General features: G+C 45.7%; 1 protein-coding gene across 2 annotated transcripts in view; it reads left to right on the forward strand.

Moving 5' to 3' along the window:
- Crybg1 (crystallin beta-gamma domain containing 1) overlaps positions 1–25,391 on the forward strand; it is a 192,348-nt gene that overhangs the window by 145,099 nt on the left and 21,858 nt on the right. For both annotated transcript variants that reach the window (XM_076552362.1, XM_006982753.4), the window contains 9 exons: positions 3,289–3,336; positions 3,419–3,537; positions 7,124–7,283; positions 9,582–9,721; positions 18,833–18,959; positions 21,248–21,283; positions 22,585–22,742; positions 23,787–23,913; positions 24,019–24,164. In XM_076552362.1, coding sequence (XP_076408477.1) covers positions 3,289–3,336; positions 3,419–3,537; positions 7,124–7,283; positions 9,582–9,721; positions 18,833–18,959; positions 21,248–21,283; positions 22,585–22,742; positions 23,787–23,913; positions 24,019–24,164 — 1,061 coding nt within the window. The remainder of the gene's footprint in view (positions 1–3,288; positions 3,337–3,418; positions 3,538–7,123; positions 7,284–9,581; positions 9,722–18,832; positions 18,960–21,247; positions 21,284–22,584; positions 22,743–23,786; positions 23,914–24,018; positions 24,165–25,391) is intronic.

Raw genomic sequence — 25,391 nt, forward strand, 5'->3', positions numbered from 1 at the left:
TGAAGACTGAACCCAGGGCCTTTTGTGCTAAGCACACTGCTGCTGAGTCTCTCTCTCTAGACCCAGAGTTGTTTTCATGCTAATTTATGCCTTTCTGCTTCCAAGCTTGCTATTTAAGTTGAAGGGGATTGTGCATGTAACTTGCTTTGCAGTGGCCCAGCTGTGAGCCAGCTGCCAGGCAAGTGGAGAGGAGACCACAGGAAAGACCTGGCCCCCTCTTTCACCTGAGCAGGGTGCTGCAGCAGCAGTGAGTTGTGGTGGCTTTTGCTGTAATCCCATCATGGACTGTGATTTTGGAGGCGTTTTCAAAATAATATAGTTGGCTAGTTGTGATGAAGCATGTCTGCCATTACAGCACTCAGGAGGCTGAGGCAGGAAAATTCAGAGGCCTGTCTGAACTATATAGCAAGACTCTAACACGCACACGCGCACGCATGCACACACAGGTTTTCAGCAGTACTACATGAAGATCTTTTTTCATGGATTTTGTGAATTAGTAGGTTTCAAGCTTTTGTAGTCCTAGGGCCCACTTTCTTTTAAAGATTGAGAACTCCAAAGAGCTTTTGTTAATTTGGGCAATGTGTCTGTATTAGAACTTGATCCTGGGAACGCAAATCACCAGAAAACAGACACACAGGTCCTGTAACCTTCAGAGTGAAGACATGCCTCACGGAGAAAAGGACCAGAAAGGGCAGATAACCTTTTGTTGCTATGAAAATAGCTTTGAACTCATGGGGTGCCATGAAAGCTTCTTGGGGACAAACCTCCCCGCCTCCCCTACTCCCACTTCCCCTGCCCCCCAGCACTGGGAACGAGCCCAGAGCTACACACGCGCCTATGAAGCTCTCCAGCCTCCTTTTTACTTACAGTCTCACTAACTTACCCAGGCTGGCCTTGAACACGTGTTCTTTCTGCTCCAGCCTTTGGATATAGACATATAGGCCTAGTCTCCTGGGGCATTTTCATCACCCTTTGACTATCAACCTGTACCACATAGAAATCCTAAACGTTTTCTAAAAACAAAGACAAAAACAAAAAACCAGTGTCTCTCAGGCACAAAATTTCTGCCAGTCTATTTCCCATTCATTACGCCATTGTTCCTGTTAATTATTCTTAGATCATTTATTATTTGGCTGTAACTTGACAGAACCTGACTTTTAAAAATAGTTTTTCTCAGGCTGGAGAGATTGCTCAGTTATTAAAGCTGTTGCTTTGCAAGCAACAGCAGGCATGGGGACTGGTTGGTCCCCAGAACCCATGTAAATGGTGTGCGTGCGTGCGTGCGTGCGTGCGTGCGTGTGTGTGTGTGTGTGTGTGTGTGCGCTTCCATGACCCACCTGTAATTCCAGTGCTGGGAAGGGCAGAGACAAGGTCCCCAGAGCAAGCCTGTTAGCTAGACTAGTCCCACTGGTAAGCTGTGGATTCAATTGAGAGGCCTTGCCTCATTATATAAGGTGATATATAAAGTGATAGATGACAACTCCCAAAGTCAGCCTCAGGTCTCCATGCTCATATATGTGTGCTCACACACATAAACACACATGCACATTACACACATGTGAAACAGGAAAAAGTAGTTTCTCTCTGAAGCCAAGCCAGACAGCATGAAAGATGAAATAGTTTTACTGGCTTCTAGGCCATATATATATATATTGGTTTGGTTTTTCGAGACAGGGTTTCTCTATTAAGCTTTTTTTTCAAGCCTGTCCTGGAACTCACTTTATAGACCAAGGCTGGCCTTGAACTCACTGAGATTCATCTGCCTCTGCTTCCTGAGTGCTGGGATTAAAGGTGTGCGCCACCACTGCCTGGCCGGCTTTTTATAATTTTTTCCAAAATGTCTTTCTTCAGGTCTTAGGCTTTGCTAGTTGTAGTTTATATTTAATGTATTTCTTGGCTTTTGTTTTAGATTTTAGGTCTTTCCTTCAGTTTACTGACTTCTCCTGTGTGCACACAGCAAGTCAGCCCATGCTGTTTTCTTTCCAATAATCCACCCGGGGGTGGGGTGGGGGGGTGGGGTGGGGTGCTCAGGCCTTGTGGTCATAGTCCATTGGTGTGAGGCAAGAGGGTGTGATCAAAGGCAGACCTCAGGATTGGCATCCTGTTCAGCTGGGAAGTAGCCCATGTTTTGTAATATTTTTACATGTATAATTATTATTTTTATTATCTTGCACGTTACGGGTTTTACTGGTCTTGCCAGGTGATCTTGAAAATGATTACTTCTGAAGCCATATAAAAAGGTACTTTGTCCATCAAAAAAGGAAAGATTAAAAATACCATGTGCAGGACTGGCGAGGTGGCTCAGTGGTTAAGAGCACTGGTTGCTGTTGCAGAGGACCTGAGTTCAATTCCCTACAAATGCCTGGTGGCTCCCAACCACCAGTAACTACAGTTCCAGGGGAGCCAACACCCTCTTCTGACTTCCGTGGACATGTGTCACATGTACATACATACAGGGAAAAAAAACATTCATACACAAAATAAATAAATCTTTTTAAAAAGTACCACATGCCATGTACATTGTGAAATCTATTATACCTCCTCTTTTTTCCTTTTTCTCTTGCTGTCCTGGGGATTGAACCCACAGCCTTGCACATGCTAGGTGAGTGTCGTGCCACTGTGCCATAGCCCTGGCCCACTTTTTACTTTTTTGTTTCGATACAAGAATGTCTTGCTAAATAAACACTTTGTAGCCTAGGCGGTCCTTGGGTTTGTGATCCTCCTGCCTTATCCTTTCCCATAGCTGCAGTCGCAGGAGAGTGCTCATAGGCCTTGCCGTGCACAATTTCGTTTAGACTAGTACTTGTCACATGATGGAGAGGTTACTGTGGCAACACAGTGTTTATAGATCTAAGGAGGGTGTGCATACGAACACATCAAATCCACTTCTTTCTAAATAAATGACTAATGTAGTCCATTTCTTTCTTTGTTCTTCTTTTTAATTTGAGGTTACTCAGATTCTTTGAAGAGAACCTGGTTAGTCATTCGGTGAACTGATTGTAAAGCATAGTTCTGACTTTTGGGCCCTGAATTTTCTGGTATTGGTGGAAATACTCTAGACATTTTAATGAGTAGAAGCTAGAATGGCAAATTCATTTGGAAAATCTTGTAGTTTAATCATGTAAATTCAGAGGGAACACTAACATAACGAGTGTAAAGCAAGGTATACTTCAGTACTAACAAACGATGGAAATAAATATGTTCTGACTAAAAGGCGCTCAGGCGGAGGAGGACAGCTCCCCTGTCATGCTGTAATTGTTTACTGTATTCTCATTCCTCTGATTGCAGACTCTCAGAGGAGGTGTGCATAATAAACTCAATCCACGGCCTGGGAAGGTAAGGTTACTTCAGTTTCTGGTCCAGGTTCTCTCTCGTCTGATGAAGGGACAAAAATGCTTCAACTTTCTTTTCCTTGCAGATTGTGATATTCAGTGAGCCTGATGTCTCTGAGGAGTGCATAGAGGTGTTTCGGGACATGGAGGACTGCAGTTCTTGGCGCCTCTCCCCGGTGGTACTTGTGAAAGTTGTCAGAGGATGGTAAGAGTGCAGTGCAGTGCAGCTTGCAGGGGTGTTAGTCCATTGCAGTGCAGCTTGCAGGGCTGTTAGTCCACTGCAGTGCAGCTTGCAGGGCTGTTAGTCCACTGCAGTGCAGCTTTGCAGGGCTGTTAGTCCACTGCAGTGCAGCTTTGCAGGGCTGTTAGTCCACTGCAGTGCAGGTGCAGCTTACAGGGGTGTTAGTCCACTGCATTGCAGCTTGCAGGGGTGTTAGTCCACTGCAGTGCAGCTTACAGGGGTATTAGTCCACTGTAGTGCAGCTTGCAAGGGTGTTAGTCCACTGCAGTACAGCTTGCAGGGCTGTTAGTCCACTGCAGTGCAGCTTTGCAGGGCTGTTAGTCCACTGCAGTGCAGGTGTAGCTTACAGGGGTGTTAGTCCACTGCAGTGCACCTTGCAGGGGTGTTAGTCCACTGCAGTACAGGGGCAGCTTACAGGGGTGTTAGTCCACTGCAGTGCAGGTGCAGCTTACAGGGGTGTTAGTCCACTGCAGTACAGGGGCAGCTTACAGGGGTGTTAGTCCACTGCAGTGCAGGGGCAGCTTACAGGGGTGTTAGTCCACTGCAGTGCAGGTGCAGCTTACAGGGGTATTAGTCCACTGCAGGGGCAGCTTGCAGGGATGTTAGTCCACTGCAATGCAGGTGCAGCTTACAGGGGTGTTAGTCCACTGCAGTGCAGCTTGCAGGGGTGTTAGAGTGCAGTGCAGGTGCAGCTTACCACAGGAGTTGGCTTTCTCAATTACTATTTGGACCTCACTGCTTACTTATGAGTGAGTCTTTCTCAGCGTAATTGACTTAACACACCGTTGGTGGTAAGATAAGAGCGAGTGTCTAACACATTGGCTTTGATTACAAAAGTGGTATGTGTTCATGATAGACAATTCAGAAAAATACAGTAGAGCAAACTTACTTTCCCCGTATATCTCTACATTACATTGCTTCGGATGCATTGGGGCCCGTCGTATGGTTTTGACTCATGAGTATCTAATGAGGTTGCTAAGAATTGCATTTGGGGGCTGGAGCAATGGCTTAGTGGTGAGGACACTCTCAGCTCTTCTAGAGGACCTGGGTTTGGTTCCCAGCACCCACATGTTGGCTCAACACTGTAACTCCAGTCCCATGAGATCCAGCATCCTCCCCGGGCCTCTGCAGGTACTTACTGCATGCACACAGTGCCCAGACAAACTTGCAGACAAAACAACACAAAATCCAAACATGTAAAAATAAGTAAATCTTTTTTTAAACCTGTTAAAAACCTCCAAGCAGAGCTGGATGTGGTGGCTCATGTCTATAATCCCAGGAAGCTAAAAGAAAGTTGCTCTGAGTCTCCAGCCAGCCTGGTCTTATGTATCAAGACCCAGTCTCAAACATGCACACACATGCACGTATGCACTCACATACTCGTCACAAAGCTGGCAAGCTAGTTCAGTGGGTAGAGGTGAGCTGAGCTCCATTCTTAGGACACACATGATGCTGGAAGAGAACTGATTTCCACAGGTGCCCTCTGATCTGCACTCGAGAGTCATAGTTCATGTGCACAGGCACATACAAACAAACAAATTTAAAATGTCGAGACAAGATCTCACTGTGTACACCAGAGTAGCCTTAAACTAACAGAGACTGATCTGCCTGTCTTTGCTTCCCAAGTGCTGGGGTTAAAGGCATACACCACCACACCCAGGCAATAATTAAAAAATAAAATAAACCAAGCACTGGGGAGGCAGAGGCAGGCAGATCTCTGATTTCAAGGCAACACTGGTCTACAGAGTGAGTTCCCGGACAGCCAGGGCTACACAGAGAAACCCTGTCTTGAAAAATCAAAATAAACAAACCAAATTTATAGGGAAATATAAATAAATTTCTGACAGTTCAGTGTTGAAGTAATCTAAATTTTTAAGAGATTGAAAATGTAAATACATTGGCAGTTTCTTTCTTTCTTTCTTTCTTCTTTTTTTTTTTTCTTTTGGTTTTTCAAGACAAGGTTTCTCTGTGTAGCCCTGGCTATCCTGGAACTCTGTTGACCAGGCTGGCCTGAAACTCAGAGATCCACCTGTCTCTGCCTCCTAAGTGCTGGGATTAAAGGTGTGCGCCACCACTGCCTGGCTACTTTGACAGTTTCTAACTTTTTTTTTTAACTGCTTGAGTTGTTTCTCAGAAATGCAGAGGATGCTGAGTAAAGAAAACTACAAACAAAATCAGAATATCTTGTTTATCTGCACTGTGTATGTACACACCGGGCTGAGGTCACGGTGGCAGGCATTAAACACGAATCACTTGGGGACTGACCTCACACATGCCGGACAAGGCAAGCACTTGACCGTGGAGCTGTGTCCCCAGCCACCTTTTTACATTTGGAAGCATCATTTTGCCAAGTTACCAGCCTGGCCTTGGATTCACTGTGGAGCCCCAGGTGGCTCCTCTGTGGTCCTTCTGCCTCAGTGCCTGGAGTACCTCGAATGACAGATATATACCACCAGACCCAGCTGAGACCTAAAAAGTTGTGCTTTTTAAAATCTCCACCTGACTAGTTATGCAACATCTTTTCTAACAGGACTTTTAATATTTGAATATATGTTTCTAAATAGTGAACATATTCACTAGAAAAGTAAAATGTCCTTTCATTATCAAATTGGAAAACTGAAAGTTATGCTAAATACAAAGTTCACAAGACAGTTTTGTTTGTAGTAGGAGAGTTACTGTCTCTTTTGCAACTTTTTTTTTGTTATGTTTTGATGATTTGTTTTTGTTTTTTTTCTCAAGACAGGGTTTCTCTGTGTTTTTTTGGTGCCTGTCCTGGATTTCACTCTGTAGACCAGGCTGGCCTCGAACTCACAGAGATCCTCCTGGCTCTGCCTCCCGAGTGCTGGGATTAAAGGCGTGCACCACCCGGCTGATGATTTATTTTTAATTATATGTATGTGTGGGTGTTTGTGAGGGCATGTGAGTGCAGGTGCCCATGGAGTCTAGAGGCAGCAGATCCCCTGGAACTGGAGATAACAGGTGGTTGTGAGCCACCCAGAACATGTGCTGGGAATCAAACTTCAGTCCTCTGCAAAAGCAGTCCTCACTCTTAACCACTGGACCATCGTCCTGACCCCCTTTTAGCAACTCTTACTGGCTTTGTGAAGGTGTGAGCCCTGGCCATGTGCTGGGCTGTTTTTCTTGGTGCTGTGTGGTTGCTGGGGAGAATCTTTTTGTTAACATACATATAGTCCTTTGTGTCAATATATCCATTGATTCAACTGTGATGTATGCATTACAGTCCCTCTAAGAGAAATGTGTGGTAATATACATGTAAAGAGAAAGTTCATCCAGAGAGCACTTGTGATTACTGGTCAGTCTCCACTCTTGGTTCCGTGAACATGGGCACAGTGATAACTCCAACATCCTTCAAAACACCTATATAGTTTTTTAATTATCTGAGGCTTGATAAGACCCAGTGAGGTTGGTCTTAAGGAGAGCTTAATGCTATTTCTACTAGTTACTGATGTACAGTATGTATTAGCCAGAATTAAGTAATCACACCTGCCTGATGGTGACAGATAATGGCTTCTCTGTGTTTTGTTCTCAGTTGGATTTTGTATGAGAAAGCCAATTTTGAAGGGCACTCCATCGCTCTAGAAGAAGGTGAATTGGAACTGTCTGGTCTCTGGGGCATGGAAGACATTTTGGATGAAGAAGCAGAGTCTGATAAACCTGTAGTAATTGGTTCCATCAGACACGTGGTCCAGGTCGGTTATGGGGAATGTGGACTTCATTCAACATGGGGAGATGGGTGTCAGAGTTAATTTTACTTTAGGGAAAATATTTGACTGATAATCTTTGGATATGTGTTCTATAATCATTAGAAATTTTTTCATGATATATCTATGAGGTGAGATTTTCACTCTCGTTTCCACTCACATCCCAAAGAAGCACTTTACTACGTAACCTGGCTGTGATGAATTCTCTATGAACAGACTGGTTTTTTTCTCTAAAGAGAAAAAAACTTTTTATTTGTCTGTGTATCTGCACCTGTGTCTGCAAATATGTACACAGGTATCCATGGAGGCAAGAAGAGGGTTTGGGGTCCCCTGGAGCCAGTGACATGGCTGCCGGGACCCGAACTCTGGTCCTCTGGGATGCAGCATGTGCTCTAACTGCTGAGGTACCTCTCCAGTCCCTTGCTTAGGTTTTCGATTGCTGCATGAAGTTCTGCTTTCCTTGAGGCACTTAAGGATATTTTACTTTAGAAGGGCAATCTAGAAATAATTTAGTTGATAGCTCAACTCAGGTTTTATGTGGATTTCAAAATATTATTTGAATCTCTCTGTGTGTCTTTGCTTCCTGGCTGCCATTAGGTGACCTTGCACTACTCACACATGCTTCCATGGTATCCAGGCTCATCACAGGTCCAAAGCAATGACCCTTGAACCTCTGAGACCAAATAAATCTTTCCTCTAAGCAGCAGCAGAACCCCAGATTATTTGAGCCATTTGAGGGCAGTTTATAGAGGTGGATAGAAGTTCCTGCTTACTTTTGAGGAGGAAGGTATTGCTAACATCTTTCTTTGTAAACAGGTAATTTCTGGCATCTTACAAAAGGAAGATCATAACTTTATGCCATAGAGGTGGATGTTGTCGAGTGCAGTAGAGAAAAGTGGAAGGGTCTAAAGGGAGATGAGGAAGGATGGGAAACAGTTTTTGGCAGAGAGGAGCCTACTTCCTGGTTCAGTGTTTCCTTTTGTTTGCTTTAAGACAGCCTTGTACGCTCAGGCTAGCCTTGCACTACTTCCTGATCTTTCTGCTTCCACACCACGTGCCAGGACCTGGGTGTGCGGCATCATACCCCAGGTCAACACTTCTGAGTGACTTAGATGATGATCATTATTTATCTTTTAGTGGGTGTTGACACAATCTGGCTGTGTAGCTTAAGTTGCAGCAATCCTCCTGCCTCTGTACATTCCTAGCCCCCAGAATTATAGGCATCACCACCATAGCCCGTAGAGTACATAGAGTGGTAAGCCATTACGATAGGAGGAACACTGTGTTATCACTTTCTGTGATGAGTATTTTGCTTGCATATACATCTGTGCACCACATGCATGTCTGGTGCTGTAGCCTCCATGTGGGTTCTGGGAATCGAACTGGAGTCCTCTACTACAACTACAAGTGTTCTTAACCACTGACCCAACCCTGTAGCTCCAAGGAACACTATTTCAGGGTGTCCTCTCAGTGGAGTATTTTACATATTCTGTACATTTACACACACACACACACACACACATTTATATATTGCAGCACACACCTCCATTTTGATACACCCAAGGGCATGGAACAGTGGCCAGAATGAAGAGATTTATAAAGTGCTGTGGGTGTATTTTTTTTTCCTACATTTTCAGCCAAACCAACATCCTAAAGCTCTAGTCATAGTCATAGAAAGTCACTATGGAGGGATTATGGGCACAGAACCATAGTTAGGGAAGAACCTAAGTACAGATTTAGACTAGCCAAAAGTCCTCTGACCAAGGAACGCCGAGTGAAGATAAGAGAAAGATGTTTCAAAATGCCGAGAAAGTACCTTCCTGGTGACGCTTGAATGTAACTCTGAGATGTGTGATCACAGTAGGATGTCTGACCCAACAGAGCCGCCGTGTTGTGTAATGAGTGTAAACAGGAAAGGAGAAGATGAAGTGGCGGTGCCCCATGAGTTGTAGATGTATTTAAAGTGTATTTAAGGGGCTGGAGAGCTGACTTAGCAGTTAGGAGCACTTGTTCTTCCAGAGGACCCGGGTTCAGTTCTCAACACCCACACTGAGCATTTCGTGACGGTAACTCCAGTTCCAGGTAAGCTGATACCCTCTTCAGGCCTCCACCAGCACAAGGTATACATGTGGCACATACATAGATTCAGGTGCTCACACATACATGTGAAAATTTTTTAAATAAAGTTTTCAGTCAATTGTAAGAGAAAGAATAATGATCTTATTACAAGTTCAATGCACAATATATTAATTATATATGTAATATGTGTGTATTTTTTTTTTTCAGGATTACAGAATTAGTCAAATTGACTTGTTTACAGAGCCAGAAGGATTAGGACTCCTGAATTCTTACTTTGATGATACTGAGGAAATGCAAGGCTTCAGTATGATGCAGAAGACGTGTTCCATTAAAGTGCACTGGGGCACGTAAGTCTTCATTTCAAATGCAGTTTAATGAGGGTCCATCAGGAACACTAGAGGATGCAGGTATCCAGTATGGGGATCCAAGCTCCTGTCACCATGCTTATGCTTTCCCTGCCGAGGCCTCCCCGCAGCCCGCCCGCCCCTTCTCCTGTGCTGGGGTTCATCTTAGGCATGATAGGCAAGTGCTCTACCACTAAGCTATATCCCAGCCCTGGAAAACACATTTTTCACATAGGATTCTTCACTTATCACAGAGAAACCCGGCCCGTCAGTGCTGAGGAGCAGATTAACATTCATGATAATTCAGTGTTTCAAGTGCTATGGAGCAGATTAACATTCATGATAATTCAGTGTTTCAAGTGCTGCGGAGCAGATTAACTTTAATTCATGATAATTCAGTGTTTCAAGTGCGATGGGTTCAAGCTGAACAGAGTTCTTTCTCCATTGTTGCATAGTGCTGTCGTGTTGGCTACACAAGCCCCAGGAAACCGTAAGAATGTTTTGAAGGAAGTGGGAATATCTGAGACAGGGGAGATGAGGATAAAAACTGGAGGCACAGGACAGAAGATGTCAACTTTAAAGTGGAGCTCAAAGCCCCGGCACATGGGAGGGATCTGCTGACATGCTAGAAAAGTCCCTATCAAAGTTGCTAGACATTTTATATAAAATTTTTTTCTTTAGAAAAGTTATTAAATTTATTTTTCATTTATTTATGGTATATATGGCATGTCTGTAGACATGTGTTATGGGGCATGCGTGTGCTATGGGGTTTGTTTGGAAGTTAGAGAACAACTTTCAGGAATCAGTTCTCTCTTTCCATGTGGGCCCTGAGTATGGAACTCGGGTCATCAGGCTTCCTTACCCCGCTGAGCCATCTTGCCACTCAAATCTCTTCCTTTTTTAACATTTTATTTTCGTGTAAGTTTTCTGAAATGCATAATTAGTGCAATGATAATGTATGTAATGTATAATTATTTACATATTTGGATAACATTGACAAGTTTTTATGAATGGGATGTGCAGCCACAGGTTTCAGAGTCTATCTGGTAAAGCAATCTAGGATATCTCCGAACGAATGAGAAAGTGCTCCTTAGTCATGCCTTGGCGATCTGTTGGCCACTATGAATCTTAGTTTGCCACTGTTGTTATCAAGGGGAAGTGGTTTGATTGTGTAGATAGGAGGAATTGTGTAACCTGCAGATCACAAACTCTGATTGTCAGTCCCCAGAAATCAAGAACTGAACACGTTCAGGTGTCTGTAGGAAGTGTGACTGTGGAGGCTTTGACTTGGAGAGGGTAGCAGCCATCTCTGAAGAAATGAAGTGAAGAAGTTCCGCTCGATTTCTGGTGTTCCATAGCAGTCCTGAGGGACAGAGCTAGAAACTGGAGGAGTAGGCGTTGGCTTCCTAATGGTTGAAATGAAAGTGGGCTGCCTTGTTCCGTAGAGTTTCTTGTCAAAGGAGGCATTCTAGGACAGGACAGGTAATGTTTTATCTAGAGCTCTGTAGGAGGAAATACGGTGTAGATTAGCTGCCTTTATGACTGTTCTTTTGTGTGTCTAAAAATTTGAGTATACCTAGAAAAGCTATAGTAGGTAAATGTACAGTTGAAACAAAGTATCCAAGGAAACAGGTTAAAAATGAGCACCCTTCCCCCAGCCCTCCAGCAGTCACATGTGCGCCTTCCATGCCTTGGGATGGAAGAAGCGCACTCTTAAGAAACAGCTCTTGGGAAACAGCTCTCTGTCTTAGTCCATTTTCTGTGGCCATGATAAATATTACATGCTGAGAGTTCAGGAGGAATACTGTTTCTTAGCTCACAGCTTTAGGGGATGGGAGGCGTCTAGTGAGGGCCTTCCTGCTGGTGGGGACTGTGAAGTCCCAGGGCAGTGCAGGACATTGTGTGGGAGGAGGGTTGTGCACACGAGACAGCCGGCCTGGCTGCAGTAAGAGCCGCTCTGAAATCACCCGTTAGTCCATGAATGGGTGGCTCCATTCATGAGGAAAGAGGCCCCATGACTGAATGGATGACTGAATTACCTCTTGAAGGTCCTGTGTGATCTCCTGTCTTAGGACCTTCCAGTGGGGGTTAAATTTCAGCTTGCATTTTGAGAGGAGCATCCGAGCCATGCTACCCTCCTCTCCACAAGTGAGATAACAGCAGGGAGATCATGGCGATGGCTTGGCATCGAGTGAAGGGCACTTATTAGGGCAGGGTTCAGGATTACTGTATAGAAATAGACGGCCAAGAGGGGAGGGCGGGAGAGAGCAAAGCAGTCGGGGGCAGTTCCAGTCATTCACGCGAGAGGTGGTGGCGGCTTCTGTGCTGTGAGAGTGGAGGCTTGAGATCCAGTTTTTATTTAATTTTATGTATTTGACATCCCGACCACAGCCTCCCCTACCTCCCCCCTCCCACTCCCTCTCTCTCTCCGCCCACCCCAGTCCACCCCTCCTCCATATTCACTCAGAAAGGGGCAGGCCTCCCATGGACATTGGCAAAGCACGGCATACCCAGCTGCCCTAAGACCATACCTCCCCTGTGTCCAGGCTGGGCATGGCAGTCCAGCAGGAGGAATAGGTTCCCCAGAGCCAGCCAAAGCACTGGGGACAGACAGCCCCTATTCCCATTGCCAGGGTCCCACAAATAGACCAAGCTATACAACTGTCTCATATATGCAGAGGGCCTAGGTCAGTCCCACGCAGGCTCCCTGGTTGTTGGTTCAGACTCTGTGAGTTCCCACGAGCCAGGCAAGCCGTCTCTGTGGGTTTTCACGTGATGTCTCTGACTCCTACAATCCCTCCTCCCTCTCCTCAGCAGGACTCCCTGAGGTCGGCCCAATGTTTGGCTGTGGGTCTCTGAATCTGCCTCCGTCAGTCACTGGATAAAGACGTTGAAAGGCAGACTGACAGCGTTTGCTGATAAGTTTTAGAGAGGTACAGGGCCTGGGGCTCGGAAGACTTGGAACCCTGGCCTGTTCCGAGAGCGGAGGCCTGCAGGAGCAGTGTGGGAGGAAGAGTGGATTCAGAAGTTGTCCTGGACAGGGTAAATCTGAGATCCACTGCTAGTTCACTCGAGGGGACAGGGGGTCAGTGGAAGTGTAGGCCTGGATTGCAGGGAAAGGCTGCAGGTAGAACCCGGGCGTCCTCCCCTTAGAGGAGGTATTGAAAGGGCTGTGGATGTGACTCAGCGTTAGAGCACTTGCCCAGCATGCAGAAGGCCTGGAGGTCAGTCCCCAGCACCACAGCAGGCAGAAGGGATTCTGTGTGTGCAGAGCAGACAAAAGCAAGTTCTGAAAGGGAACAATGACCATGGAGAAGGCTTTAAATTAGGAACCACGCTAGATCTCAAAGGCCGGTGGGTAGGGTTGAGGGAAAAGATGGTACGTGCCTTAGGCACCTTTCTGTTGGGGGACTGGGTATGAGTCTGGCAAGTGAAAATGTCTCTATGATCTCTGCCTTTGGACGTTCTGGCAAATGAAAATGTCTCTATGATTGCTGCCTTTGGACGTCTCCTTCCGCAGTTCATTTCTGTGCCAGAAGCCTCCTGAAAGCTGCCTCTGATTGTTCAAAGTCCAGCTTACAGAGCTTGGTTGGTGAACTCAGGACATTAATGCTTTTATAGAGCCCAAGGAAGTCTGGGTGAGCTGATAGGATTGTTTGTATCTGGATTATTCTCTGCATCCACCCTGTCCTCCCGAGGGTGGGGCTGCAGATGTCAGCCACCACACCCACCAGGGTGGGAGGGTTTACCTGGTAATAGGCACCCCTCACTTCCCGCCGCTGCTGGTACACCACTGCTCTGGGTCGTGGAGGGGGCGGGGACTTCTCTAGATCCGATTAGGAAACAGATTCCTGGGCCCATTCACTCTAGTTAAGTTCCTCTGCACGTGTAAGGGCGTAACTGGCCTTGTCAGAGTCTTTCTTGAGGAAATGAGTAATTCTTAACGAAATCTGCCTTTCAGATTCTGTTGAGTATGAATGATTTCTAAGCCTTTGCTTTAGCGGCTGGCTGATGGTAGCCCCTAACTTCCCTGAGGCAAAGGCAGGCTTGCATAATCCTAGGGTATATTTAAAAAAAAACAAAGAATTTTAGAACTCCATAGGGAGCATATGATTTAAGTAAGGAAGACAGGCTGGCTACTCTGTGTGGACCAAGGTTGTGAGTTGGGGAGCTCTGATGCTTTGAAGTGAAGAGACTGCTTTTTCACTAGTCCGAAGTGCTCCATCATTTTTACCATGAAGTGGCTGATGTCTACCGAAGAATATATGTCTGTCTGCCAGCTTGGGAGCCCAGTAACGACACACACCCTTGGGAGCCTGCCACCCAGCTCAGGACCTGAGTCACCCCCAGCTCTGTTGCAGAACCCCGTCACTTGCTCTGGCCCCATTCCCTCACTCTGCCCATCTATAAACGCTCTCCCAAGACTACACACATCCATTGGTTTGCCTGCATTTCTGTGTTTTTCTTTGCTATGTTATAGTAACTGTAAGTATTCTACTGTGGAACATGTTATATTAGTACCCATTTGTATTACAGGGGCTTTCAAACACCACCAGAATAGTGGAAACGCCTGCCCACCATCCTCTAGATTCAGTGATTGTTAACATGGTTGTTATCTTTGTTTGTTTGTTTGTTTGTTTGTTTGTTTGAGACAGGGTCTCTCTGTGTAGCACTGGATGTCCTGGGACTCACTCTGGAGACCAGGCTGAACTCAGAGATCCGCCTGCCTCTGCCTCCCAATTCCTGGGATTAAAGGCGGGCGCCGCTGTGCCCAGCTTCGTGTTTATCCTTTGCTGTCAGCTGACCTACAATGCAGATATTTTCTTCCTTTGTTCCTATAGACTCAGTCTGAATCTCTTTATAATGAAATAATAACTTTCACTTTACCAAAGAAAACTGCATTGTGTCCTAAGATAATATGACATCCCAGAACCACATTTTCCCGGTTGCCTCCAGACTGTCCGTTGTAGTTTTTGTTTTGTTTTAAATCAAGATCCAGAGCCAGGCCTGGTGGCGCATGCCCGTCATGCCAGCACTTGGTAGGCTAAGGCAGTATAACATGAGCTCCAGGTTAACTTGGGCGCCGTAGTGAGAGACCCTGTCTGGCCCCCAAACCAGAAGGTTCCCGTGAGAGTCCCTGCTTTAAGTTCGTTGTTTTTTCTGCCCCGTAAGTCTCTTTGCTGCTCGGGCCAGACTTCCGTGCACCGTAGTACGTGCACTGTAGTCCACTGTGCTTGCCTGTTCATGCCTGTGCTTGTAATTGTCATCTAGACTGACAGGTTGGTGAGGCCAGGGAGCCGCCTGTCTCCCCAAGAGCTGGGTTATAGAAGCGTGCAACTAGGCCAGGCTTTTCTGGAGCAGGGCCTGCTTCTTTCTTTTTAAGTATTTTATACTTCTTTGAAATTATATAATTACATTATTTCCTTCCATCCCTTTCCTTCCTCTAATCCCGGTGCCACCTACCTTCTTCTAAATTAGGGGCCTCTTTAATTGTTCACACGTGCCCGTACACACACACACACACACACACACACACACACAAATATATATTTCTAAATATATATAAATATACAACCTTCTCTGTCTGTGCATTGTTACTTATATGTGTATGTTTTCAGGGCTGACCATTCGGCATTGGATAACCAATTTGGGGGCTCTTTCCTGGGGAAGGCTTTCTCCAACTCTCAGCATTCCCCAGTTGTTTTTAGATCTGTGTCTAGGGTGGGGACCTCATGAGCTTCCCCGCGTCCATGCTAGCACGTCTGTTGGTGGTGATGGTGGTCACGTCTTGTTCAGGCAGCTGTGCTAATGAGACTCCATGGATGTAGCTTCTTGGACTTCCCATTCCTGTGGCTCTTGCGATCTTTCTGCCTCCTCTTTTGCAGTGATTCCTAAGCCTTAGGTGTAGGACAAGCCAGGCTTTTAAGGCATCAGCCAGCTGTCTTAGAGCATGGGCTTTCCTGAGTGTTTTATTTTCTCATGATCCTCTTATTAACTATTTGTTGTACGAAGGGTCATGTCTAAAAGTATGATTAGACTTAGGTTGAACAGTTTTGGCAAGGGCACTTCATGTGAGGTGGTGCTGTGTATTTATTTATGCTGTATCAACACATGACAAAATAGCCCCCTGCCTACTGATGACCTCAAGTTTGACTGCCTAGTTAACGTGGAGCTTCCCACATATCTCCATTGCAAAGTTATTCAGAAGTTTTGAATAACCTCATATTTAATCTTCAGTTAATTTCCATAAATATTTGGCCAGTGTTTATGTCCAACTACATCTCCTAGGACCCAGTGAGGTGTGCACGGCTTAGTTTTGCGTGCTAGGTGGTCAGCTATTAGTTACTTTTTCTAAGAACAAGCACACATGATATGACAGATTTTTCTTATGGAACTAAAGGGTAGTTCTAAAGGAATGATAACACATATTTTAATATACAGATTCTTTAATATACAATGGCCATTGTTCAGCAGTATTCTTATATGTTCCTTATACATACATTCATGCACAGTCATTTTGTCTATTCCTTATGTATACGTTGACACATGTTTATCGTGTATGTTCTTTATGCATACATTCATGCACAGTCTTCACGTATGTTCCTTATGTATACATTCATGCACAGTCCAGTCATGGTTGTTTAAAAAAAAAAAAAAGCTCATGCATCTTGACAGTATAGTTGATGTGACTCCGAACTATAGTTTTAATGAGCTAAGCTCATTACCTAAGTACAATGGAGAAGTAAAAAAAAATCTTTAGAAACAGAAATGCCATTGCCTGAAGAAAATTCCCTGCTCTTCTGAAGCTCTGTGCATGCTTTTTCAGATCCCCAAGTGCACCGGGTGTATGTCCTTCCCAGCTACTCGGAAGGTCCCTAGTGCTGGCTCACTGAGGGAGGACTCTCAGGACACAGTCTTGCAGATTCACCGGTTCATATGTTCCGCTTCCTCGCAGAGTCCCCCACCTTCTGTAGATGCTGTGCCTAGCTCATGTGCTTCAAGGAAAGTGAAATTGATTATAAATAAATAAGTAAGTGTTAGAGGAACATATCCATTACAGTTCAGCCCAAAGAAGGACAGCCCTCATGAAAAGGCTACTTTGAAAACATCATTTTAGGCCGGGAAGATGGCTCAGCAGTTAAGACACTGGCTGCTCTTCCAGAGGACACAGGTTCAATTCCCAGCACTGACACAGCAGCTTACAACTCTCTGTAACTCCAGTTCCTGGGGGTCTGACACCCTCACCCATGCAGGCAAAACACCAATGCACATGAGAAGTAATAAATCTTTTTTTTAATCATTGTAAAATTTCAGGGTTACTGCATGAGCCGCACATGCTGTTTGTGAGAAAGCACAGACATCCACTTGTAAGGCACTCAGACTCAACAGTGTTGACTGCAGAACTTCCGTTCCTTGGCCAAATCAAAAAGCTCATGTGTAGCGTGCCCAAGCCAGCCTTGGGCTCCAGGAATGTGTGTGCCTTCCTGACTGTCGTGGTTTAGATGTAAGAAGTTAGAGTGTCCCCTCAGCCTGCTGCCTTCTGGCTTAGAGGTATTGCAGGGTGTTTAAAAGATAGGATTTTCCCACCTTAGTTAAACTGTTTTGAAGTGCAATGTTTGCACAGAAAAGCACTAAAAAAATCTAGACTGTTTAAGCTGAGTGCATTTTTGTAAGCTAGAAATAGACACCCTAGCATGGGAGGAGCCCCATCATGCAGGCCTCCTTGCTCTTCCACTCCCTCTCCCCTACACCCCTCTGCCTTTGTAACTGTGATCTGCCTTAGGACGCTGCTGAGGGCTTTGATCTCCACTTAAATGCACCACAGGGCTACCTAGTCTTTCGTGCACCCATTGACAGATCTTTAGTAAGAGTTGGGTGGCAAATCTCTGGGTAATTAGTCTAAAGAATGTCTAAGGGCATCTTTAACACACACTTTCACTAAAATAGGGTGTTAGGCCAAAATCAGAAACAAGAGGAAAGCAACTCCACCCTCAGACCCTATCTTGCTGTGAAGGATTTCATTTAGAGCTCCTGCTTTTGGGCTCTAACAACATCTGGGAACGTAGTGTGATTGGTAGAGTACCACAGCTGGGTACCAAAGTTATCCCCTGTGTGGGGCTGGGGATCAAGAAGGAGGGACAGAGGGAGGAGCTAGTCTGTGTTTCTGGAGGAACAGTAACATCTGCACAGCATAAATCACTTCAACAGTAGCTGCACCTTCCCAGAGACATGCACTCAGCTCCAGTGGGCATGCTTTTATGGTTCTCTGGCCTTAGCTCAGGAGAGGGTGGGGCTGCCACTCCCTGATCAGAGCAGAAATGACAGCTGACATGCCCAATACAAGAACTTGGAATTGCAATGTCTTTAAGAAGAGAAACAAGCGCTCAGAAGGCGTTGCCTCCTGGGAACAGGCAGCCCTTGGACCTTCGGCCCGGAGGACAGTGGCATGTGCTGAGTGGTGTACACAGTGAGGATGCTTCGTGGGTGTGAGAAGAGCAGATTATGTTTGGTGCACTCCCTGCAATGGGAAAGGATGACAGGGAGTGGGGACCGGGGGTCAGCCTGCAGCAGCCCTGCCTTGGAGCAAGTGACTTCACCGCATCTGTAGAATAGGGACAAGAGCATTCCTTCCTGGTAGCACTGTTGTAAGGATTAGCCGAGATTCTAGGTAGCCTTTCTTATAAGTTTTTGGAGGGGTCAGCTGTTACAAATTTTTGACCCCGTGGGAAATGATTAGGTAGAACTCTAAGTCTTTATTTCCGAATGAAATACTAATGTGAAACCAGGCTTGAGATGGCTTGACTTGGGGTCTCTAACCAGGTGACAGAGACATTCACATGTAAAAATAGTTATAACATGGCTTAAAGTGGGTGGCCACGCCAGCCAAGAGGAAATCGTAGTCTGGGGGAGCACCATACAGCTGGCTCCTCTGGGGGCTCCTCTGGGGACTGCTCTTCACCCACACTTAGGAGCAGCCATGCCCGTGTAGCCACATTCTCCTCTGTTCTTGCCCTCCTCCCCGTGGGTGTGTGGGGTCCTGTGTACCATGCAGGAGGGACCAGAAAAACATAAATCATGAGTTCCTGCCTCTTTGCTTCCGTGGTGGTGATTTAGGTGGTTGATCTACGAGGAACCCGGATTTCAAGGTGTCCCCTTCATCCTGGAGCCTGGTGAATACCCTGATTTATCCTTCTGGGATACTGAAGAAGCGTACATTGGATCCATGCGGCCCCTGAAAATGGTAAACATGGAACTGAACTTGGTGTTCCGAAAGCAGCAACTCTGTTAGCTTGACCTCCGTAATCTTTACCAGCTGTGACTTTGAACAGTAAAACTAGCTTTTATGGCTTTACATGCATATATAACATGTATAGATGAGTCCGGTTGCTGGGTAGAAATAATAGAAGCAATAACTTACTCAGTTTCACAGCTAAGAAAAGGGGACAAGACTGTGCCCTTTGCCCTGAGGGCATCTTCTGCCTCCCAGAGGAGATGTCTGTGCCAAGCTTCAGCTAAGAGCAGGCTTAGTTAAGTGGAGGAAATAGTTATGGAAGATGGGAGCATTGGTGAATGAACCCTAGTTAATGGGAGGAGAGGCAGGGCAGGTTCATAATTGGGAAAAGTTTCCGATAAGTGAAGCTGAGTCGTGAACAGGAGCAGGACTGTCATAGCTGGAGCTGGCAGAGAATGCACGTGGGGCTAGGGCAGACTCACGGCTGCGCAGGGCATGCTGAGGAGCAGCCAGGGCCAGGAGGCCGGGCTGAGGTGGACAGAAATAAGGGAGCTCAGGTGAGTGAGGTCCAAGTACTTAGCCTCCCAAGTAGTTTTACCTTAGAAGGAGCCTGTGCTTCCTTTTCCTCATATTTGCCTTGGTCTCTGGCTGTTCTGCTGGAATGAAAGGCTTCGGCGGGATGAGGCTGTCGCGCGGGGCTGCGGTGTGCGGGGCTGCGGTGTGCGGGGCTGCGGTGTGCGGGGCTGCGGTGTGCGGGGCTGCGGTGTGCGGGGCTGCGGTGTGCGGGCTGCGGTGTGCGGGCTGCGGGGCTGCGGTGTGCGGGGCTGCGGTGTGCGGGCTGCGGTGTGCGGGCAGGGCTGCGGTGTGCGGGTGCCACGTGACACTGGGTGCTCACTCAGCACCAGAGAGCGAAGCCCCTGCTACTAACTTGCTTGGGAAACCCCGTTCTGCAGGTGTCTTCAGAGCCTGCCTGAGACAAATTAGAAAGTTATTTTTATCTCCTCTCTAATAAAACATTCAGTTTGATCATCTGTAGATCTCAGTGCAGATGACTTGAGGCTTTTGTTTTCTTCTAAAATGAAATCCACTTTCAGAGAGCCCAGTTTTAGTTTTGGGAATGCGTGAAAGAGTTATTCCAAGCTTAAAGGACAATGTGATGGTTTTAAAACTGAAGTTTATTGAACCCCCAGAAGATTAGTTTTTAGGAAGGTGCTCCTTTGGCTCCAAGGCCTGGTTGAGTTAGCCTGTTTCTTTGTGATTTCAGTTTATTTGGGCCATTTCAAGATCTTCAAGACATATGGGTGGAATATTTCCCAGCTTACCCACCACTGACTTTTGCCTGTCTAGTATTTTTATGTAATACTCTCTTCTCTGATTTTAGTTTTTTTTTCTAACAACAACAACAACAACAACAACAACAACAAAGCCTCCTTTTTATTATAAAAGTGTAATAATCCCAGCCCTGTGAGAGGTTTTAAGGGTTACCTAATAGTTTGTCTTATTATTCCATACTGTGTGAACGTCAACACTTTTGTAGGCTCTTGGTTGCAAAGTCAGATGCCTCAGGGACTGGGCAGGAAACACACAGGGGTGAGGCTGCCGGGAGCAGTGGACCAAAGGAGGGGTGGTGATGCCAGCCAAACCTGAGCCCTGCTGAGGATGCCAGCCAAACCTGAGCCCTGCTGAAGGGCCAGCCCGTGCAGGTGTAGAAGGTGGAGCTCACTTCGTAGGAGACGTTTGGTCTAGATGTGTCAAACCTTAGGGTTATTTAGCAAGAGAGATAAGAAAGAGGAGTTTGAGGAGGTTGAGGCAGGAGGATTCCAGGTTTGAGGCTAGCTGGTCTTCATGGTGAGTGAGATCCTGTTTCAAAAGAACAAGAAAAGCAATAGCACTGAGTCCTGAAATACAAATTAAAATTGTATCAGAAATGTAAAAGCAACACAAAGCAGATAACCCAAGGAGCTGGGCTGCAGCTCAGTGGTGGAGTGCTTGCCCAGGATGGCAAGGCCCTGGGTTCAATTCCTTAGCTCTAAACAGCCAACAGAAACAACAGAAGCACACACTAGGTGTGCACGTTCACTTAGAGCAGCATGCGAGTCTCTCGCCTTCGTTTCCATTCGGTAATTTTGGTGTCATCTCATGTGAATGAAAACACACACACCAGAAAGTAGTCACACTCATGTGAATGAAAACACACACACCAGAAAGTAGTCACACTGTGCGCCTTAACTCCTGTGATGCTATGAAACACTGTCGGTGGAAACCGGGTTTTTCACTGTGCTGTTTTTTCTTTTCAGGGTGGCCGAAAAGTGGAATTCCCTACAGACCCCAAGGTAACGTGTGTGTGTGTGTGTGTGTGTGTGTGTGTGTGTGTGTGTGTGTTTGTGTTTGTGTGTGTGTGTGTGTGTGTGTGTGTGAGAGAGAGAGAGAGAGAGAGAGAGAGAGAGAGAGAGAGAGAGAGAGAGAGAGAGAGAGAGAGTAGGGAAGAGAGAGAGGTTAGTCTATCATCTTCAAGGATGTGCCGCTAACGTGACTTCCCCTCCGAGCCTCCCTTTGCTGCAGCCGAGGACCTGCCCAGCCTCACATGCTGGCTAGGCTAAGGGCCTCCAAGGCTCACTGCTGTGTTATTCACCCCTGGGTGTGTTTGCTGATCGCAGAGTCTGCTGCTGGCAACAGAAGAAGGTGTTTGAGCCGAGTTCTCCCCTCTCCAGATGCCTCTGCTGTCGCTGTTTCTACCCACTTTGACCACGTGCTTGTTTTCATTTTTAAATCAACTTTAGAATCCTCTGGCTCTTCAGTATCTCTTAAACCTTGGCTTTGGAGTGTTCCACACTATGGTGGAAGGAGGGGGAAGGGACGCCCAATGACTTTTGTTTAACTATGTTAGTAGGTGTTGTTATGGACTTAATTTTTATTACAATTTTTTTTTTTTTCCTGAGACAGGGTTTCTCTGTGTAGCTTTGCGCCTTTCCTGGATCTCGCTCTGTAGACCAGGCTGGCCGCAAACTCACAAAGATCCGCCTGCCTCTGCCTCTCAAGTGCTGGGATAAAAGGCGTGAGCCACCACTGCCCAGCTATTACAATTATTTAAATAAGTTAAAATTTTTAATTTGCATTCCAGGTTTTAGTGCTACTGTTATTTATTATTATTATTATTTTGAGTTACATCTGTTTGGGGTGTGTGTGTGTGTGTGTGTATGTATGTATGTGTGTTGGTACATGTGACAGGTCACATGCGAAGGTCTTAACTTGGTGATAGTTAGCTCTCCTTCTCTCATGTGTGTCTGGGGAGACTGAACTCGGCCTGTACATGCTGAGCCCTCTTGCTGGCTGTTTCTGTTGAATCCAGCTCGTCTTTATTATGAAGCCCATGGCTGGCTTTGGACTCGGGATCTTCCTTCCTCATCCTCCTGAGTGCTGGGATTGCAGGCCTGTGGCACCATGTCCAGCTTCTTTGTTTGTTTTCTGGCTGTGTCTTGTGGGGGCGGAACCCAGGGTCTCACATATGCTGGGCCAGTGCTCTTCCACAGAGGCACACCCCTAGCCCGAGTAAGTGCTGTTGAATGGCAGACGCAATGTTTAGCTACTTAACTTCTCCCAAATGACTGTTGTATCTACCTCATTTCTATTGCAGGTAATTATTTATGAAAAGCCTTCCTTTGAAGGAAGGTGTATGGAGCTGGAAACAGAAATGTGTAGTTTTGTCACGGAGGGAGACGAGACAGAAGAAACAACTGGAAATGACCACCTGCCCTTCACGTCGGTGGGGTCTATGAAAGTTCTAAGAGGCATGTAAGTAGTCGGGTAACTGGTAAGGATTTCTCTTTTCTCCCTAACGAAACAAGAAATGTGCTGTCTTTCCCCCCCCGAAAGACAACATTCTTGATTATGGTATGGTGATTTTGGAAGTGGGGAGGGGTGGTGAGTAGGATCGAACCCCCTGAGCATCGTCACACTACATCCCCAGCTGGGTCTGGTGAATTTCAACAATGTTCATGTTCTCTTCAGTCCACTGTGGACTAGACTTGAAAGTGGCTGGAGGGATGCTGTGGGGAAGTCTGATGCAGGCTGATCAAATGGATTTTTAAAATATTGTGTTCCAAACTAACGAACCACTAATTAATTTTCTTTCTATTTTTATGATCTTTTTGTATTTTATAGATCTTGCACATATCTTGTAGGAGTATATACTGAAGTTGTCCTGTAAACAGGAAAACTTTGTATTTTCATTACTGTTTGAAGAAAGTTTGTCATTTTACTTGCTGCTTTTCATTTTAATTCTTTTTTTAAAGATTTATTTATTTTTATTTCATGTGTATGAGTGTTTCACCTGCATGTATGTCTGTGCATCACATGCGTACAGTGTCTAAGGAGTCTAAAAGAGGGTGTCAGATCCTCTGGAACTGGAGTTGCAGTTGTGAGCTGCCATGCAGGTGCTGGGAACCAAACCTGGGTCCTCTGCAAGAGCAGCAAGTGCTCTTAACTGCTGAGCCATCTCTCCAACCCCTCATTTGAATTCTTATTAGACACACACACTCACATACCCACCCCCCCACCCCCCCACACACATACACACACAAATGCATACACACACACACACACACAGCTACACTCCTTTACAGAACTCTAATATGTTTCTTAGGTTTTCTGAACAATTCTCTTAAATATTAAACAATTCTTACAAAAACACACTTATATTCTATCCTCTCTAAATTTAGACGGTTTCAATGATAACACAAATTCACACCTAATTTTATAATTGTATTTGTCAGTGAAACTGGCCTACGGCAAAGTATTTAAGTGTCTGAGAAGTTGCTCATGTTCTTTCTCTGGCAGTTGGGTTGCCTATGAGAAGTGTGGCTTCACTGGTCATCAGTACTTGCTAGAAGAAGGAGAATACAGGGACTGGAAAGACTGGGGAGGCTACAATGCAGAACTTCAGTCTTTACGACCTATATTAAGTGTAAGTGAAAAAGAAGCCAATTGGTTCATTTGTGTTCTTTTTTGGATGATAAATGGCTACCCTTTAAATCTGAATCTGTGTGTTTTTTTGTTTATTTTTTAATAGGATTTTTCCAATGCTCACATGGTAATGTACAGTGAAAAGAACTTTGGCTCCAAAAGCTCCAGTATTGATGTCTTAGGAATTGTTGCTAATTTAAAGGAGACCGGATACGGAGTGAAGACACAATCAATCAATGTACTAAGTGGCGTGTAAGTGAAATAACTCAATTGAGATTTTCAGCTTGGGTTTCACTGGGATTTCTGTTAAATTAATAGAGTCCATGACACAGAGTTGGTCCTCAGTAAATATCTGACAGGTAAACATTAGTTCAGTCACTTGATATTTACAGCTGTGCCATTTTTATAGCTGTTTTAAAAATATTATGATGTAACTTTTTTCCCCCACTTGGAGCAGGCTTTGGGTGTCATGGTAGAAATATGCAGACCTGCTGCCCTTTTTCTAAATGGGTAGATTATTTGTTCATGACGGGAAGCAAATAAAAAGAGCAAGCTAGCATTGACCTTGAGGTTGGGACAAAGTCCATTAGGTTGTCCTATAGTTCCAGCCCTGCTAGTCTTTCTTCACTAGTATTTTGACACAAAAACAATTGTTTAGACTACCTGGCGTTAGCAATCCATGTTTGTTGTTTTGTTTTCAAGAGTCTGGCTGGGTAGCGCAGGTGACCGGACCTGGGACCTGCCTCCCCCAGCCTCCCCCGTGCTGGAATGATGCCCCAGTACTTGCACTAACGCCAATGCTAGTCTTCCCTGAGAGATGACTCTGAGATGCAAGTGAGTGATCAAGCTCGCCAGCCCGAGTCATAAGAACAGAACTCATTGGCTTATACAAATGAAAAGCCCTAGAGAAGGTTTCATGCCAGGCCTGGCGGCACAGGCCTTTACTCAGCATTCAATACACAGACTCTTAATCTCAGCACTCAGGAGGTGGGAGCAAAAACATTGAGTTCAAGACCAGCCTGCGTCACGTAGTCGGATCCTGTCTGAAAAGAGTAACAACGACAATGACCATTCAAACACAAAAATACCTTGCTGCTGGCATGACTGATACTAGGGATCAAACAAACAGCATCTTCAGAACTTGCCTCCTCTGGGCTTGCTTCTGTGGCTTCACCTTAGGGAGCCCTCTCCACCGGGTAGCCTTCAGCCGTGTGTGGTTTTTGTTCTCCTGGCTCATTGCGTGCTCAGGTTCCGGGTTTGAATTTGACTCCTTGGTGTGGATCGTTGATACATGTCTGAACTAGAGACGTGCCTGTGCCCGTATAACTTCATCCCTAGGGTCAATCCCCCAATAGGTATGACAAGAGAGTGTTTCTCCCCAGGAGCATCAGAAAGACAGATGCCAGATTTCTGTTACAGGGAATTGTTCTCACAATCCGGGTGGTGTCTCTTCTAAGTGAGAATTTTATTAAACAGACG

The sequence above is a fragment of the Peromyscus maniculatus genome, chromosome 16 (assembly GCF_049852395.1).
Source record: "Peromyscus maniculatus bairdii isolate BWxNUB_F1_BW_parent chromosome 16, HU_Pman_BW_mat_3.1, whole genome shotgun sequence".
Lineage (NCBI taxonomy): Eukaryota > Metazoa > Chordata > Mammalia > Rodentia > Cricetidae > Peromyscus > Peromyscus maniculatus.